The sequence below is a fragment of the Gracilinanus agilis genome, chromosome 4 (assembly GCF_016433145.1).
Source record: "Gracilinanus agilis isolate LMUSP501 chromosome 4, AgileGrace, whole genome shotgun sequence".
NCBI classification, from domain to species: domain Eukaryota; kingdom Metazoa; phylum Chordata; class Mammalia; order Didelphimorphia; family Didelphidae; genus Gracilinanus; species Gracilinanus agilis.
This window is the reverse complement of record NC_058133.1, coordinates 468,389,920-468,409,630: the sequence shown is the minus strand read 5'-3', so window position 1 is coordinate 468,409,630 and position 19,711 is coordinate 468,389,920. Positions and strand designations below refer to the sequence as shown.

The following is a 19,711-nucleotide window of genomic DNA, read 5'->3' as shown; positions in this document are numbered from 1 at the left end:
CTTCCTTCCTTCCGTCCCTCCCTCCCACCCTCTCTCCCTTGTTCCTTCCTTCCTTTCTTCCCTCTCTCCCCTCCTCCCTCTTTCTTTCCTTTCTTTTTTCCCTCCCTCCCTCCTTCCCTCCTTTCATTCCTTCCTTCCTTTCCTCTCTCCCTCTTCCTCCCTCTTTCCTTCCTTTCTTCCTTCCTTCCTTCCCTACCTTCCTCCCTCCTTCCCTCTCTCCCTCCCTCCCTTCCTTATTTTGTGTCTCAATAGCAACTCTAAGGGCAGCAACTAGGCAATGGGGATGAAGTGACTTGTTTAGGGTCACATAACTAAGAAGTGTCTATGGCCAAATTTGACCCCAGATCCTCCTGACGCCAGGCCTGGAGCTCTAACTGCTCTGCCACCTAGCTGCCCTCCAACTGTTTTCTTTCAGATAGCTCTAAACCAGTTTTCTCTGATCACCTATCATGCCATACGCTCAGAGATTTAGGATTAGAATACAACATAGAGGTTATCTGGTCCAACCTTCCCGTTTTACAGATGAAGAACTCAGGTCCAGAGGAGTGATTGCCTGTAGTCCCATAAGTAGGAGCATCTCAGAGCTAGCGTCCAAATCCTGGTCATTGGGATCATAAATCTAGAATTGGAAGACCATCTATCTCAGTACCTCATTTTGCAGATGAGGAAACTGAGACCCAGGAAACATAAAGTAATATAAGCAGCATCAGGTGAAATTCAAACCCTGGTTTTCTGTCAACCCCTTCCTTCTTGCCCCTGCCCCCAGCATCTTTACTCAGCGATGATCTCCCATTTATATTTCTATATACCTTATTTCTACATGGCTCTCTGTTTATTATCTCCTCACTAGTATGTGACTCCCTTAAAGGCAGGGACCAAGTCGTTTCCTTTTCTTTGTAATGTCAGTGCTAAGCTCAGTGGACAAGCTTGGCAACTGACATGTTCTTGAGTCACCTTTCCACCAAGTTTTCTTCCTGCCCCACCATGCTGCCTTTCAAACCTCATAGCTATGGTAGGTATTAAAAGAGAAATGGCATTGGGGTAGCTAGGTAGCTCAATGGTTTGAGAGCCATGCCTAGAAACAGGAGGTCCTGGGTTCAAATGTGAACTCAGACACTTCCAAGCTGAATGACCCTGGACAAGTCACTGAACCCCTATTGCCCAGCCCTTAACCCTATTTTGCCTTGGAACCAATATATAGATTCCAAGACAGAAGGTAAGGGTTTAAAAAAGAAAAGAAGAGAAAAGAAAAGAAGCACCATCTCTGCCCTGTTCCTAGCCTAGATTCTTCTAGTTTAGCTTCTTGCAAAATAATGATCCCCTGAGTTTCCTCCCCCCTCATTTCCTAGATTATGAAAATAGAGCATCCAGGAGTGTTCACTGATCCCTTATAGGCATTTAAAAGCGCAAAACAATGAAATAATTTTTCTGTCCTTTTTTTTCCCAATTACATGCAGAAACAATCTTTGACAATTATTTTCTGACATTTTGCAGTTCAGATTCTCTCCCTCTCCCCCAGGTGGTATATAGTTCGATATAAGTTACACTAGTGCTTTCATGAAATATATAAAAGCAACAAAAAAATTTTATATCCTTACTTTCTATCTTAGAATCAATACTGTGAATTGGTTCCAAGGCAGAAGAACAGTAAGGGCTAGGAAATGGGGGTCAAATGATATGTTCAGGGTCACACAGCTAGGAAGTGCCTGAGACCAGATTTGAACCAAAACCTTCCATCTTCAAGCCTGGCTCCCTATCCACTGAGCCATCAAGCTGCCCCTCAATGAAATAATTTTTTTATGAAAGTAAAGTGAACTTGGCCAAAAGTTTTAAAGTGAAGACCTAGGTTCTGAACTTGGACTTGCTACTTAATTAGCTGTGTAACCTTAGGCAAGTCCTTTCCCTCATCCATCTGCTCAATCTAAGTTCCTTCATCTATCAATTTGAGTTGGACTCAATAATCTGTAGTGTGACCTTGGACAAGTCCTTTCCCTCATCCATCTGCTCAATCTAAGTTCCTTCATCTATCAATTTGAGTTGGACTCAATAATCTGTAGTGTAACCTTGGACAAGTCCTTTCCCTCATCCATCTGCTCAGCCTAAGTTCCTTCATCTATCAATTTGAGTTGGACTCAGTAATCTGTAGAGTGCCTTCTAGCTTTGTCTGGTTATAAGTTAATAGAGTCATAACTTCAGGTTTCAGTCCTTTCTTGGTGACAGACTTATATCACTCTTATGCTTGTGTTCTTTGAATGTAGGATCTGATATGCTCTCCAAAGTACATTTTGATCCATTAGTTTGAAGCTGGCATAAAATATACATTACCTGTTGCTATAAACATTGATTTTAGTCAAGGCTGCTAGTTTCAACGAACCTTAGTGCGTGAGACTGATACATTTGGACCCTCTCAAAATCTGAAAGCTGGGGGCAGCTGGGTGGCTCAGTGGATAGAGAGTCAAGCCTAGAGATGGGAGGTCCTGGGTTCAAATGTGGCCTCAGACACTGCCTAATTGTGTAACCCTGGGCAAGTCACTTAACCCCAGTTGCCTATTCCCTACCACCTTGGAACCAATCCTTGGTATCCATTCTAAGACAGAAGGTAAGGATTTGAAAATAAAATAAAATACACAAGTGTACCGCCATGTGCATTGACTGGATCCTTTGATTCTTTTATAAAGCTCCTTTAAAGGGTTAGTTAGGGGGCTCGGTGTTCAGAAAGACAAGCCTGGAGTCCAGAGATTCTGTGTTCAAATCTGATCTGAGACACTTTCTAGCTGTGTGACCCTGGGCAAGTCACTTAATCCCAACTGCCTACTCCTTACCAATTTTCTGCCTTGTAACTGATACTTAATATTGATTTTTAAGATGAAGGTAAGATTTTATTGTGTTTTTTAAATTGAAAATAGTTCCCTTTTGGGCGGGCTGTGGTGTTGTTTTTAAGTAAGGGAGCCAGGAAGGAGGGATGCTTTGACTGTCCTTAAAGAGCTGTTTTCTCTTCCCTTCCAGTGACAAAGTTGCAAGTAAGTAAGTCAAAACGGACCATCACCCTGGTAGAAAACAGACCCATCCAGCTGAACTGCTCGGTGAAGTCTCAGACCAGCTTGAACTCCCACTTTGCCGTCCTCTGGTATGTTCACAAGCCCTCGGACGCCGATGGAAAGCTCATCCTGAAGACCACCCACAACTCGGCATTTGAGTACGGCACCTACGCTGAAGAGGAGGGCCTGCGAGGGAGGCTGCAGTTTGAGCGGCACATGTCGGGGGGCCTCTTCAGCCTGACGGTGCAGAGGGCTCAGGTCAGCGACAGTGGCAGTTACTACTGCCATGTGGAAGAGTGGCTTCTGAGCCCCAACTATGCCTGGTACAAGCTAGCAGAAGAAGTTTCGGGACGGACTGAGGTCACAGTGAAACGGCCAGGTAACGTGAGCTAATTCATCTCCTTGTCTCAGATTCTGGAATCCTTGAGAACCAGGAGGGATCAGGAATGTGAAGAGAGATCATGAGAACCAGGAGGGATCAGGAGGGATCAGGGGAGTGAAGAGGGATCAGGGGAGTGAAGAGAGATCAGGAGGGATCAGGGGAGTGAAGAGGGATCATGAGAGTGAAGAGGGATCATGAGAACCAGGATGGATCAGGAGGGATCATGAGAACCAGGAGGGATCAGGAGGGATCATGAGAGTGAAGAGAGATCATGAGAACCAGGATGGATCAGGAAGGATCATGAGAACCAGGAGGGATCAGGAGGGATCATGAGAGTGAAGAGGGATCATGAGAACCAGGAGGGATCAGGAGGGATCATGGGAGTAAAGAGGGATCATGAGAACCAGGAGGGATCAGGGGAGTGAAGAGGGATCAGGAGGGATCATGAGTGAAGAGAGATCATGAGAACCAGGAAGGACCAGGAGGGATCAGGAGAGTGAAGAAAGATCATGAGAACCAGGAGGGATCAGGGGAGTGAAGAGGGATCATAAGAACCAGGAAGGATCAGGAATATGAAGAAAGATCATGAGAACCAGGAGGGATCAGGGGAGTGAAGAGGGATCATGAGAACCAGGAGGGATCAGGAGGGATCATGAGAGGGAAGAAAGATCATGAGGACCAGGAGGGATTATGAGAATGAAGAGGGATCATGAGAACCGAGAGGAATCAGGAAGGATCATGAGTAAAGAGAGATCATGAGAGCCAGGAAGGATCATGAGAAAATAGGTGTAGAGCCAGAAGGGACCTGAGAGGCCATCAAGTACACCCTTCCTGCCTCATCAACAGAATAGGGGAGGGAGAGCTAGAGAGGCTAAATAACTCGCTCAGGGTCTCACAAATACTAAATGGTGAAGGAAAGGTGCCATTGGAATCTCAGGCTTCCCAATTCCAGATCTATTGACCTTTCCACTATACAGCAATGCCATTTCATCATCAAAGATGTCCACTGTTGGAAACAAAAAAGACTTTAAAAAATTAATTAAAACCCTTACCTTCTGTCTCAGAATCAATACTGTATATTACAAAGCAGAAGAGCAGTAAGGGCTAGGTAGTGGGGTTAAGGGGCTTGCCCAGGGTCACACAGCTAGGAAGTATCTGATTTAAACCCAAGTCCTCCTGATTCCAGACCTGGAGCTCTATCCACTGTGCTACCTAACTGTCCTGACATTTCCTTTTTTTTTTTTTTTTTTTTTTAAACCCTTGTACTTCGGTGTATTGTCTCATAGGTGGAAGATTGGTAAGGGTGGGCAATGGGGGTCAAGTGACTTGCCCAGGGTCACATAGCTGGGAAGTGTCTGAGGCCGGATTTGAACCTAGGACCTCCTGTCTCCAGGCCTAACTCTCACTCCACTGAGCTACCCAGCTGCCCCCACTGACATTTCCTTTTTTACTGGCAGAGATTAAATGACTTGCCCCAAGGTCACACAGCTAGGAAATTTCTGGATTTGAGTTCAGGTCTTACTGACTCCAAGTCCAGTGCCATCTACCTGCCCCTACAGTCTAATGGGGAACACATAAATGAAGCAGGAAGTAGAGACAAGAAAGGAAGGACACTATCTTAGCAAGGTGTACGAGAGAGAGAGAGAGAGAGAGAGAAGAGAGAAGAGAGAAGAGAGAAGAAGAGAGAAGAGAATAGAGAATAGAGATTAGAGAATAGAGAATAGAGAGAAGAGAATAGAGAGAAGAGAGAAGAGAGAGAAAAGAGAGAGAGGGAGAGGGGAAGGTAGCCCAACATGCTTTTGGAAAATTTCCTCATTCTAAAAAAATTCTTCTCTCCACCCACAGAACCTGCTGTGTCCAGCTGTGACCTAATCTCCCTCTAGAGGAGGTTTGTTTCTAGTGGCCTGTAGTCTGACCTCAGTTTTTCTAAGGCCTCTTGCTAACTTCACAGATTGTCAGTGATGATCATAACGTTGGTTCCCCACATAATCAGACTTGTGTATACAGCAGGGTTTGTCCTTCTAGTTGGGTCCATGTTCAGGTCCTGGTACCTACCAAGCAATGCTTTTGGCCTTGCTCTGCCTTATCAAGCCCCATTTACAGTGAAACTAAAAGACTATTAATAGATCAGAGCTCAGTCATAGAGACTGTATATTGTCTCTACCCTGATGCCCGTATGAAATATGCCTCACCCGTGTACGATGCTTGACTTGTGAATTTTCTAACCTATAATGCTTGGATAAGAAGGGAATATTTTATTCCATTTAATGGAAAAATTACATATTTTTATTTAAATATTTAAATACAAATAATTTGTAAAATACAAAAAAAAATAACTTAAATACAAAAATTTCATCACATAGAATGTGATCCCCTTAAGGGCAGAGACTGTGTTTTTGCCTTTCTTTGTTCCCAAACAGGGCTTAACATGGTGCCTAGAATTGGACATTAAACACTTAATAAATACTTATGTACTAGACTTGAGAAGACCCCAGTCCAAGCCAGCTCCTAGAGAAAAAGAGGCATTATCGAATGCTTTAAAAAAAATCTCTGCTTGAAAAAAAATAAGCCTTAGGGATAGCTAATTGGCACAGTGGATGGAGCCCCGGACCAAAAGACCTGGAGGTCCTGGGTTCAAATCTGGCCTCAGACACTTCCTAGCTGTTTGACCCTGGACAAATCACTTGACTCCCATTGCTTAGCCTTTACCTCTCTTCTGCTTTGGAACCAACACATGGTATTGATTTGAAGACAGAGGGTAAAGGTTTAAAAAAAAAAAAAGCCAACAGTTGTCCAGAAGGCCAGAGTTCAGATCCTACCTCACATATTTATTAACTGTGTAAATCCTGGGCTACTCACTTAGCTTCTCTACTTCAGTTTTCCCCACCTATAAAATGGGAATAATAATAGCACCTACCTCTCAGGGTTGTTTTAAGGATCAAATGAGATAATCTATCAGTGCTGGCCATGAATATTATTACTATTCAGTCTAACATTCAACAACTGGGCATGATTTATTACCTTATAATGTATATTAGCTTCCCCTGCTACCATTTTAAAAATCCCTCTCGGATAACAGAAGATTCTCTTGCCTCCCTTCCCAAATCTCTACCCTTTTAATAATGCTAATTGACATTTATATAGTAATTTAAAGATTGGGAGGCCCTTGGCATGGATTATCTTACTTGAATGTCACAACAGCCTATTTAAGTAGGTAGGTTCTATGAGTATTCAGCTCAGAGAGAAAACCGTGGCCCCATACTTAATTAAATATTACAGGTTGAATTCAAACCCAGGTCCTCCTGGATCCAAATCCAAAACTCTGTGTCTCCACTCTCATACCTCTTTTTTTATAACTTGTGATCCCTTTGATCCTGCTATTATCGAACAAGTCCTAAGAGGAGTGTTTTAATTAGAAGAGAACTAATCACAATTTCCTTTTATCTCTTTAAAATTTTTAATAGTTCTATTTTAATAGTTTACTATTAAATAATAGAATTTATGTTAAATAATATTACTGGTTCTTTTTTAATAGTTTACTATTTCTATTAAATAATAAGAATTTCTATTAAATAATATTACTGGTTCTTTTTTAATAGTTTAATATTTCTATTAAATAATATTAATAGTTTAATATTTCGAGGGCAGCTAGGTGACTCAATAGATAAGAGTGCCAAGTCTGGAGTCAGAATCATTTTTATAAGTTCAAATCTGGCCTCAGACACTTACCAGCTGTGTGTCCCTGGAGAAATCACTTAACCCTGTTTGCCTCAGTTTCCGCATCTGTCAAATGAACTGGAGAAAGAAATGGCAAATCACTCCAGTATCTTTGTCAAGAGGATCGGGAAGAGCCTGAAATGCTGGAACAACAGCATTATTTCTAGGATAAAATGAACATCATCAACCTAGCTTATAAGGTCTCCTCAATATAACTCCCTTATCTCCCTTTCCTATTCTACCTTTGCATGTTAAATTGCCTTCTACCTGTTTTCTGTACCCATTATTTCATCTCTCATCTCCCCACCTTTGTGTGGGGAGGTTTTCATGTCCAGAATATATACTCCCTTCTCACCTAACTCCTTCAGAAGGCAAGTAGTTCAAGCATGTGCCACCTCCTTCATGAAGCCTTTCTTGATTTTCCTCTTTCTCTTAATTGTTAATTCTTTTACTCTCTTGAATATTATCTTGTATATATTTTGTGGGGCTGCTAAGTGACTCACTGAATAAAGTGCCAGAGCTATAGTCAGGAAGACACATCTTCCTGAATTCAAATTTGGTCTCAGGTGTGTGACCCTGGGCAAGTCACTTAACCCTGTTTGTCTCAGTTTCTTCACCTATAAAATGAGCTGGGGAAGGAAATGGCAAACCACTCCAGTATCTTTGCCAAGAAAACCCCAACTGGGGTTAGGAAGAGTCAGAGATAACTTAAATAACTGAACAACCTTTTACCTGTACAACCTGGGCAAATCATTTAACCCCATTTGTTTTCATTTTCTCATCTATAAAATGAGCCAGAGAAGGAAATGGCAAACCAATCCATTCTCTCTGCCAAGAAAACCCCAAATGGGATCACAAAGAATTGGACAGGACTGAAACAACTGAACGGGAAATATGTTTTTGATTCCCTCATCTTCTCTACATGTTTCCCATTTTCCCTCTTACTCCCACCAAGAATTTCTTTCTCTAATCCCTTTTAAAATGTAAGCTCCCTAAGGGCTAAAGCTCTTTGGATTTTATCCTCATGTCTTCCCTGCCTTACACATAGAAGGTAATTATTAAGTGTTTGTTCAATAGAATTAAATTAAAATAAAGGTGTTCAATTAAAATGTAAGTACTTAAAAATGCAATCTTTTCCCAAAGACTCAGAATGATGAGAATGGATCCAGCTAGCCCATTAGAGGAATGTTTTTCTCTTTATTCACAGGTTGATGCACTGATTTTTACCCCAATTCTCCCTCCTGTTCTGTCCCTTTGATTTGGGTCCTGCAGCATTAGATCGGTCTGTTTACTCTGTTCTGTAAGGTCACTTGCTCTTCTATCATTTCTTCTGATTTTTTCCTGTCTTCTTGTTGACAGATGCCCGCCTTAAGCTGAGCCAAGCCCAAGGTAATGTCACGGTTCTGGAAACCCAGAAGGTGGAACTGGAGTGTGTGGTCCTGAATCGCACCAGCGGGGCTTCCCGGCTCTCGGTGGAATGGCACGTGTGGAAACCCAATCACCCCGAGAGAGAAACAGTGGCCCGCCTGAGTCGAGAGGCCACCTTCCACTATGGAGAGCAGGTTGCTAAGAACCACTGGAAGGGGAGACTGCATTTGGAAAGCCCTTCTCTGGGGGTTTACCGCCTCATTATCCAGAATACCGCTGTGCAGGACAGTGGCACATACAACTGCCTTGTGGAGGAGTGGTTGCTGAGCCCCAGCGATGTGTGGTACAAACGGGCAGAAGATTCATCCGGACAGACGATCGTCACAGTATTGAGACCAGGTGAAGGACGGCTAGCTGGCTCGCCAATTTTTCTCTTTAACATTTGCCACTTTATAGACAGGGAAAATAAATCACCTATTAATAAATGCTAGTTATATACATAGCAGTTAATCGCATAAGAATTTCTATTGCATAGTTCATCTAAAAACGGTCTGTTTACTGTGGCTGGGGGGGAAATCTCACATCTGGCTTCAAACATATACATACACATGGATATTTAAATACTTGTGTTCTATCTTAGCATCAATTCTAAAACAGAAGAGTGGCAAGGGCTAAGCAATCAGGGTAAAGTCATATAGCTAGGAAGTATCTGAGATCTGAATTAAAAAACAAAACAAAACACCCTTACTTTCTGTCTTAGAATCAATACTTTGTATTGGTTCCAAGGCAGAAAAGAGGTAAGGGCTAGGCAATGGGGGGTTAAGTGACTCATCCAGGGTCACATAACTAGGAAGAATTTGAAGTCTGGATTTTTAAAAAAACAAACCACCCTTACCTTTTGTCTTAGAATCAATACTCTGTATTGGTTCCAAGGCAGAAGAGTGGTAAGGGCTAGGCAATGGGGGTTAAGTGACTTGCCCAGAGTTACATAGCTAGGATGTGTCTAAGGTCATATTTGAACCTAGAACCTCCTGTCTCTAGGCTGGTCTCTTAATCCACTGAGCCACTTAGTTGCCCCTGAGGTCAGATTTAGACCTAGGTCCTTTTAACTTCAAGTCTAGTGCTCTATCCACTGTGCCACTTAGCTGCCCCCCACCTCAGATACTTTCTAGCTTTGTGACCCCAGGGAAGTCACTTAATTTCTTTAGATCTCAATTTTCCCATCTATAAAATGGGAATAATAATAGCATCTACCTCCCAGGTATTGTTTTAAGGGTGATTCCAAGGTAACTTTTTTCCCCTTGGAATGAAAGGACTCTTGTAATTAATAGCAGAACATTAAAATAGGGCATTTTCTTTTTAAACTCTTACTTTTCATCTTTGAATTTTGAAAGGTGGGAAAGTGGTAAGAGCTAGGCAATGGGGGTTAAGTGACTTGTCCAGAGCCTCATAGCTAGGAAGTGTCTGAGGCCAGATTTGAACCCAAAAAACCTTCCCATCTCTTGTCCTGGCTCTCTATCCACTGAGCCACCTAGCTGCCCCCTGAAAACTTATTCTTAAGAAGTGCCATCTATGGGGCAGCTGGGTGGCTCAACCAGGACAAGAGATGGGAAGTTTTTCTGGGTTCAAATCTGGCCTCAGACACTTTCTAGCTGTGAGGCCCTGGGCAAGTCACTTAACCCCCATTACCTAGCCCTTCCCACTCTTCTGCCTTAGAATCAATATCAGTATACAGTATTGATTCGAAGATGGAAAGTAAAGGTTAAAAAAAAAAGAAGTTTTCAGAAGATGAAAAATGGAAAACAGCCAAATTTCTTCTCCTTAAATTACTTTGTGGACTGCTAATATTCAGTGAGAAATAATTAGTCTACATATTGTAAATAAAAAATTTAGGCAGTCCAGAAACTCTTCCTCCCTGCCTTCTTTTTAACTTTCCTCATGGTGATGGCTGTCCCATTTTTTCCCTCTTTTTTGAAGGTATTTAGAAGCATAGAATGGCCTACACATATGGTTTGTTACCAATTTAAAGGAATAACCTTAAAAATCAGGAAATGCGTGATCCAAGTTTCCATAGCAACATCAACTGTCAAGAAAGGAGCCAGTTACCACTTAGCAGTCTGTCTGAGAAGGCTTAGCATGAATGAGTTGATAGCAGACTGTCCCCACACGTTAGCATATATGATTTTTAAACATGTCTGCTTTTTGCCTTTATGGTACTATTTTTAGTCTAAAAAAGAGAGAGACTTTTTGTTCATCTGTCCCCTCCTGCGAGGGAAAAAAGCCTTGGCATCCTTGGAGTCAGGAGATCAGGGCTGTGTTCCTTCCCAACACTTATTCTAGTAATGTGTGACCTTGAACAAATTACTAGACCTTTCTAAATTTGTGTCCTCATCAGTACATGTGAAGAAAAGCAATTGCACTTGTCTCATAGGGAGAGCTGTTGCGAAGGTCAAAATCATAACAATAATAAAAATAATGACAGCTAATAAAGCACGTTTTTTTTTTGAAAGTGCATTACAAATATTATCTCACGTCTTCCTCAGAAAACCTAGGAAAGAGGTGCAACTGGTATCCTTATTTTAAAGATAAAAAAAAAAAAAATGAGGCAGAGAGCAATTAAGTGATTTGCCCAATGTCACACAGCTAGTAGGTGTCTGAGGGCTGGATTTGAACTCAGGTTTTCCTGGCTCTAAGCCAAGCATTCTGTCTAGCAGTCGTGAGGAGAAAATGTATGTAAGTGGGGCAGCTAAGTGGCTTAGTAGATAGAGCGCCAGATCTGGAGTCTGGAGGTCCTGGGTTCAAATCTGGCTTCAGACAATGCCTAGCTGTGTAACCTTGGATAAGTCACTTAATCCCTTTTGCTTAGCCCTTGCCTTTCTGTCTTAGAGTTGTTACTAAGACAGAAAGTAAGAGTTAAAAATTTAAAAAAAAAAATATGAAATTTTACAATTACAAAAGTCCTTTGTGTGTATGTAGATTGTTAAAATATACAAGAAAATAATCCTAAGTGCTTTCTAAACATCCTTTAAAAATTTTTTAAACATATCCCAGTGAATAGTTACATTATACCCAGTTATGTGTCCCTTGGCATTGAGGATGTATTCTCTTATTCGCTGTAGGAGTAGGAGATGGCCCGACCCAGGGGGTGAGGGTGCTGAATTTGAAGTCCGAGAGCCCTAGGTCCAGATCTCTTTTCTAATAGTTAATAACTCTGTGCCTATCAGCCAATCACTTAACCTTTTGTTAATAACATGGATGATGAAAATGATAATAATAATAATACCTTCTCACAAGGTTGTTGTGAAGTAAAAGCAAGATATAACATACGTGAGACTCTTTTGCAAACATTAGAGCACTTAGAAATATCTTTTAATATAAATGTTTTAATTTAATTTTAGTGCCTAAACTGGAAGAGAATACCAGATGGCCTTGGGTCACTTTCATTTGACATGATTGTTTTATTTTTCTTTTCTCTCTCTCTCTCTGTCTCAGAAACCACCTGCCTTTCTTCACCTGGAAGGCTGATGGTCATTAGGTCGTAGATTTAAAAGTAGAAAGGACCTTGTGGGGCCCAGAGGGCATTTAGTTTAACACCCACCTTTATAGATGAGAAAATTTGAGATCCATTGAGGCTAAGTAAGTCCCCCACAGTCAGACACTAGTGATTAGGAGTGAAGCTGGGACTCTGACTTCATCCATTGTTTTTCCATTACTGCATTCTGAGTCCTGTACAATGAAAAATATTGGATCTATGGTTTGGATGCATCCCCCTGTGATTGAGTCTCATGACCTAGCAGTTAACTTTAACTAGGTGGGTGTCATTTTGAAGGTTAATTGGTCAGTAGGTTTTTTTTAGTCATCCTTTTGGTTTTTTTTAATTGTTTTGGTTTGGATTTTTTTTGGTTCTGACCTGAAATTTCAATGATTCAGAAACCTCCTATCAGAGAGACTCCCTCCCTTACAGTCTCCTCCAAAATACTGATAACATATCAGCCCTTTGTCTGTAAATTATTCTTAGAAAGTTGTCTGAGTCACCGAGAAGTTAGATCATGCAGCCTGAATGTATAACAGGCTGGAATTGAACACAGAGTGTTATTTATCCCCACCCTGCCATGGAGCAGAGGAATATAGTTTCACTTAAATAAATGTAAGTGTATGAATATATAGACAGTTAGGCAGAACAATAAATAGAGCCCAAGGCCTGTAGTCAGGAAGACTTGAGTTCAGGTCTAGTCTCAGACTCTTACTAGTTTCGTAACCCTGAGCAAGTTGCTTCACCCTATTTGACTCAGTTTCCTTATCTGTAAAATGAGCTGGAGAAGGAAATGGCAAACCACTCCAGGATCTTTGCCAAGAAAATCCAAATGTCTTCTCAAAGAATCAGACATGACTGAAAACTGAAAATGTAGTTCTGGGTGTGTGTGTGTGCTTAGGCACACTTTTACCTAGAACATTTGCTTTCTCATTATAATAACTCTACTAGATAGGAACCATGATGTGTGTGACATACTTCCATATTTGTGTATGCAGCCACGTCTACATATGTAAATGTACACGTGTGTCTTCACAAATATAGAAGTATAGATATATAAATGTAGATATATACACATATCATGGTTCCTCGCCTCAGAGAGCCTACATCAGTGGTTCCCAAACTTTTTTGGCCTGCCACCCCCTTTCCAGAGAAAATATTATTTAGTCCCCTGGAAATTAATTTTTAAAAATTTTAATAGCAATTAATAGGAAAGATAAATGCACCTGTGGCCATCACCGCTCCCCCTGGATCACTGCAGCACCCACCAGGGGGCGGTGGCGCCCACTTTGGGAATCACTGACCTACATTAACACATTTCATAGCTTGATTTAAAAGGAAGAACTAAAAACAAGCAAAAAACACAGACACGCTGTTTGACCACGACCCAACGGGAGCGTGTAATGAGTACATACTCCTATGAGGTAATGGTGGTAAAAGATGTCTCATCATGAACGCTGTGGTCTAGAGTGGGGAAGGGGGGAGGCATTCTACTGCTGTAGTCTTTCTTCTGTGTCTGCATGAGGAAGGGGTCCAAGAGAGGATTATTCCAGTGTTATTCCTAGATTATTCTAATGTTACTCTTTGATCATGGATACTTGGGAAGAAATAGCTCTTTTCCCCACTGTTCATTCACTCTGCTCAAGAAAAACTCTTGATGGACCTTCCTTTTGCATCCTTTGTTTCCCAACCCTCCTCCCTCTCAGATGCCACGTTGCAGGTGGACACGGTGGTACCCAATGTCACGGTGCCGGAGAAGTCCCCTTTCCAGCTCGACTGCAACATCTTATCTCGCTCCAGTCAGGAATCCCGCTTTGCCGTTGCCTGGTATGCTCTCAGGACTAAAGCTGGAGGAAAGAAAGGCAGCGCCCTGGAGGAGGAGGAAATAGAGCGGAAGGCCATGCTCAGTGTTGGCCCCGATGCCGTCTTTGGCCCCGAGGGCAACCACTGGGAGGGCAGGCTCCGGTTTCAGAGACTCTCACCGGTGCTCTACCGCTTGACCGTTTTGCAAGCAGATCCTAGTGATACCGGCAACTACTCCTGCCGGGTGGAAGAGTGGCTGTCCAACCCTCAGAAAGAGTGGTACCGGCTGACCGAGGAGGAGTCTGGTCCAATTGGCATCCAAGTTCTGGACACAGGTGAGTTCGTAGAATTCCCAGAGAAAATACACGAGGGAGCTGTGGAACTCTAATTGATAGGAAAACTGAAAAAAAAATCTACTGACTGTTTGAAAGAACCAGCCCAAGTCAACAAATTGTACCTAGGAGTCTGTTATGTAGTAGATGCTGGGAGAAGACACGGAGTTGAATGATGAAGTTGAATCTCTGTCCTCAGAGAGTCTACAGTCGAGAGGGGAAGCCAAGACAGAGGCAAACCCCTAAAATGTACACTAAATAGCAATTCTCAAAGTATGGTCCTAGTACGGTGATGGCAAACCTATCACACGCGTGCCAGCACTAACACACGTAGCCATTTTCGATGACACGTAGCTGCATACAGAGAAGTCTGGGGTCGCATGCTAAGGATGAAACATTTGCTGTAGTGTAGTGTAGACACTCTGTGCACTATAGATGACAATTCTGCCTCTACTAATTTATCTATTTTGGTTTATTAAATACAGTTATATATTACAATGATACATTTTTGTTATTTAAACTATAAATATCGCAAAATTATGGGTTTTTTCTCTACGTGACACACCACCTGAGTTATGCTTGTTTTTTTTTTGGTGAATTTTGATACACCAAGCTCAAAAGGTTGCCCATCACTGTCCTAGTACCACAAGGGTCTCTAAGATTCTTTCAGAGGATCCTCCAGGTCAAAACTGTTTCTATAATAATCTTTAGACTTTATAATTTCTAATATTGCAAAAGTCAGTAGATATGCCTCACACAAATGAAAACTCGTTGGAGGAGATGGGTGGTCTTCAATCATTTTTAAAAATGTGGAGGGGTCAGGGACAGATAGATGGCTCAGTGGATTGAGAGCCAGGCCCAGAGACAGGAGGTCTTTGAGTTCAAATCTGGCCTCATACACTTCCTAGCTGTGTGACCCTGGGTAAGTCATTTAAACCCCATTGCCTAACCCTTCCTGCTTTTCTGCCTGGAAAACAATATATAGTATTGATTCTAAGACAGAAGGTATGAGTTTAAAAAACAAAAAGAATGTAGAGCGGTCCTGAGACCAGAAAATTTGAGGATTGCTGCCTACCTTAGGATAATAGTATATTAAAAAGTAAAAGTGCTACTGAAAGAGCATTTGTTTTTTAATAAATATATTATTAATATTTATTAATCAATCAACAAAATAATTAATTGGTTAGTGATAATAATATATTCATTATTAATATTTATTAATCAACAAAACAATTAACAATTAATCAATAAAATAATTAGTTATATAATAATTAATCAATATTATTGAAATATTTATTTATTCTCAGGGGATGCTCATTAATGGGTTTTGCAATCCTATTGGCCAATTTATAGAGTCAGCCTCTTGATTACCCAAAGTAAAGGGCATCTTCCCAAACTCCATGCTCTTCTCAAATTGTTGTATTGCAGTGGAACTTAGGATATTGTTATCCATCACATTCCCAAGCTCCAGGATCTAGAGATGAAACCAAGGGGTTAATCCGCCCCTTTGTTTTGAGTTAGTAAGTGCTCTGAGGTTAGGGAGCCCAAAGGGAAAGGTTATCCACATAACCTTATCCCTGTGGATTCTGGATCTTTTTCCATATTGTTTCAGAGAGAGCGGGGTTGAGTGGAAGGCTGCATTTGAGAGATTAAGTGGATTTTGCATAGGTGGTTGGGATTTTGGGGCCAGGGCTCACAGAATTGAAGGGTAATTACTATAAAATAACTTTGAACAATTTCCCTTCCCTTCACCCCATTAGCTAAGTACCCTTTGTCTCGGTAAGCGACTGCTCCAGGAAGAGAGACCTGGGAGGGTACTTGTACTCAGTTATGTGTTGCAACAAGGCCAACAGAAGGAACACTGGTTTTTAATGGGCCATCTGTTGGGACACAGAAGCAATGTTGGAATTGTAGTATACTTGGTAATGGGATTTGTACAGCAAATTTGGGATTTGCCTGCCGTTCAAACATCTTGCTCGAACCAGCATCTCTTGCCTCCTTGCCCAACAAGGCTCTGCTCACAAGTAATAGCCGAACCGACGGATGAAATCCTGTCTCCTTTGCTTTCCTGATCTTCCCTGTTGAAGGTGATAATGAGCAATGAAGTAGAAAATAGGCATTCAGAGAAAAAGTGTAGAGCCTTGGGTAATCTCCAAACCGAATAGTCACCTGGTGAATAGTCTACCTGCCAAACGACCCAAATTAAAAGGGAAGTGTTTGGGAACGTGTCAGTTTTTAATATTGCTCTTCATTCATTTCCATAGTTAGAGAGAGCACTTACTGTGTGCCAGGAGCTCTGCTCCACAACACTGGAAGAATAAGCAAGCAAGACTTTAGCTACTCTCAAGGAGCTGACGTTCTAATGAGAGAAGACAAGTCAGCAGCCATTTATTAAGTGCCTGCCATGTGCTAGGCACTCTTTTGAGGACCGAGAAGGACCAAAAAACCAGTCTCTGCCTTCAGGGAACTCACAGTCTAATGGAGGTGGGGCACAGGGCAGGGCGAGCAATGTGAAAACAGTTATGCACATACAAGTTATATTTAGGATGAATTAGAATTATTCAGAAAGGGTCACCACTAGCGCTCCTGTGGAGGATTATGAGAGGCTCCCTGCTGAAGGTTTGGTTTTAATTGAGACATGAAGGCAGGAGACAGAGGAGGAAGAAGAGGATTCCAGGCACTGGAGCCAGCCAGTGAAAATGTCCAGAATTGGGAGTGTTGTGTGTAAGGATCAGAAAAGGGGGGGTTGGGAGGTCACTGGATCCTAGAGTACATGAAGGGAAGTGAGGTATAAGAAGACTAGGAAAGAGCAAGGTCTAGAGACAGGAGAACCTTCCAAGCTGTGTGGCCCTGGGCTAGTCACTTAACCCCCTCTTGCCTAGCCCTTACCACTCTTCTGCCTTGGAACCAATGCATGTTATTGATTCTAAGATGGAAGATAAGGATTTAAACAGAACTGATGGGAAAGAGGGCAGCTGGGTGACTCGGTAGATTGAGAACTAGGTCTAGAGATGGGAGGTTCCTGGGTCCAAATATGACCTCAGACACTTCCAAGCTGTGTGTCTCTGGGCAAAGCACTTAACCGCCATTACTTAGCCCTTACTGCTCTTCTGCTTTAGAACCAATACACAATATTGATTCTAAGATGGAAGTTAAAAGGGTTTTTTTTTTTTAAAAAAAAAAGAAGATTGGGAAAGGGTGAAGGGATTAGATTATAGGAAGGAGTCAGAAACCAAACAGAAGGACCAGAGGGAGAGGAGGTAGCAAAGTCAGGAAAATGGATCGCACCAATCCGGAGAGTGGGACCTTACAGTGGAGGTTTCATGAATGAATAGAACAAAATTAAAAAGGACTTCCAAGATCATTCAGCTCAATTCCCCCCTTATTTTCTTTATGGGAAAAAGCCCAGAAACCCAGAGAGGTTAAAGCTTGCCCAATTCTCAAAACTAATTACTGGCACAGCCTGAATTTAGAACTCTGGTCTCTTGACTTCTACACCAATCAGTATTTGAGTTCAAATCACAAAGTGCCAGAAATGAGTTACATGAGTAATTTTAAAGGTTTTTACCCAGTGATACACAAACAGGATCCTTTGGAAATGAGCAGCCCCACAGTTTATTCTCAATAGTCTAGTTTGCTGAGAACATAGAGAGTGCATGTTGGGGAAAATGAGAAATAAGGCTAATCCTAAATGGCAGCCCCATTCAGCACAGCCAGCCATCATCCAGAGTTCCAAATAAGATGAAATGTCTAGAGCAGTGATTCCCAAAGTGGGCGCTACTGCCCCCTGGTGGGTGCTGCAGCCATTCAGGGAGATGGTGATGGCCGCAGGTACATTTATCTTCCCTTTTAATTGCTGTTAAATTTTTAAAAAATTAATTTCCAGGGGTGCTAAGTAATATTTTTTCTGGAAAGGGGGTGGTAGGCCAAAAAAGTTTGGGAACCACTGCTGTAGAGCAACGTGCACAACGCTGGCCCAGCCCTTAGGCGGCCTACAAATTTCTAGAAAAGAACCCAGCTGGAAAAATACTGTCAGTGCCCTTGGGACATCTCCTGGCACAGTCTTGTGTCAGATACCTTGAAGAAAGGAAGGAAGATAGGAGAAACTTGGGAGTTGAAGGAAATGATTTACTTCTGGGAAGGATCTTCAGGAACTGAAGATGAATGACATAAGGCTGCCCCGCTGAAGCCTCCTGAGCTCATCCATAATCCTCCCATTGTCCCTAGTCTGCGTCCTTCAGGTCATGTGTATTGGGCAGATGCTAAATGATAAGGGTAATGTAACTGGCGGTGGTCACGGTACAGACATCATCTCCTGCGAGCCTGCTCGGAGGATGAATGAACATCGAACTCCCAGAGGATGCTTGAACTAAGTGCAAAGGAGTAGGAGAAATAGGACCAGGCAGGAAGTAGGAGATGGAGTTGAAATCAATTACTTTAGCATAATAAATATTATTAGGGACTAATCAATAACTTCCATGTCCTTGCTTAGTATTCCAAACAGTAATCAAGGTTAGGGATGGAGGTGTGGGGAGGGCGAGCTTGCTCTGCGGGTAACTGCCACTGGATTGGGAAAAAGGGCTTGTCGCTGAGGAACAGGTAGGTCATTCTTACCCTCTCCCCAGCCCATAGCGGATGCAGAAAAATAATTCCCAGAGTGAGGCGCGGGAGCTCTGCCAAATGGCTTCCATTTGTTTGAGTACCGTCTTTGGGAACCGACAAGGATCAGATTTCCGTGCCTTTTACTGCTCTTTCTCTCCCTGCTGCTTTTCAGGCTCGACGCTCCAGTCCATCATCTGTGCCAACGATGCTCTCTTCTACTTCGTCTTCTTCTACCCTTTCCCCATCTTCGGCATCTTGATCATCACCATCTTACTAGTCCGCTTCAAGACTAGGAACTCTAGCAAGAACTCTGAAGGCAAGAATGGAGTGCCCTTGCTGTGGATCAAAGAGCCCCACCTCAACTATTCCCCGACTTGCCTGGAGCCTCCTGTTCTCAGCATCCACCCAGGAACCATAGACTAAAAGGAAGACTGGGGTGGACGTGGCACCCCAAGGACCAGATGGATCTTTGTTGCTTCCTTTCTTCCGTCTGTGCGTTTCGTACCGTAGAACAGCCGCTAGACTCTGGAGTCCCCTGCCCAGTGGGTTTTCGGGTTTGAAATTTTTTATAAATCCCCCTAGCCAGTGACAGAGATAGACACTTGTTGCTGGCACCCAGCAGATACCCTCTGCTCTTTATTTCCGTTGACTGGCTAGTTCCTCTGGTTCTGATGTCATATCCCTGCTGTTAGAGATCTCTTCTTGAAACATAGTGAGTAACTCCTGGAGCCACTTTGACTCATTAATTTATAGTATTCTCTGATGGTCGTTAGAGGACTTTGTTCGTGGGGTTTTTTGCTACAGATTTTGAAATCACTTTGGTTCAGCCTTTCTGAATGGTTGGAACTCCCCCTCACCCCTAACTGATGACAAAAAGAACCAAGAACTATAGACTGACGAGGGGTCTTTTTTGAGACTTTTTTCCTTTTGCACATTT

General features: G+C 42.3%; 1 protein-coding gene across 1 annotated transcript in view; it reads left to right on the top strand.

Moving 5' to 3' along the window:
• Nucleotides 1–19,215, top strand: part of IGSF3 (immunoglobulin superfamily member 3) — an 84,918-nt gene extending 65,703 nt beyond the window's left edge. Inside the window, exons 3-6 of the mRNA XM_044675532.1 lie at nucleotides 3,007–3,417; nucleotides 8,497–8,904; nucleotides 13,744–14,175; nucleotides 18,947–19,215. Of these exons, the coding sequence (XP_044531467.1) occupies nucleotides 3,007–3,417; nucleotides 8,497–8,904; nucleotides 13,744–14,175; nucleotides 18,947–19,197 (1,502 nt within the window). The 3' untranslated portion in view covers nucleotides 19,198–19,215. The remainder of the gene's footprint in view (nucleotides 1–3,006; nucleotides 3,418–8,496; nucleotides 8,905–13,743; nucleotides 14,176–18,946) is intronic.
• Nucleotides 19,216–19,711: the final 496 nt, after the last annotated feature.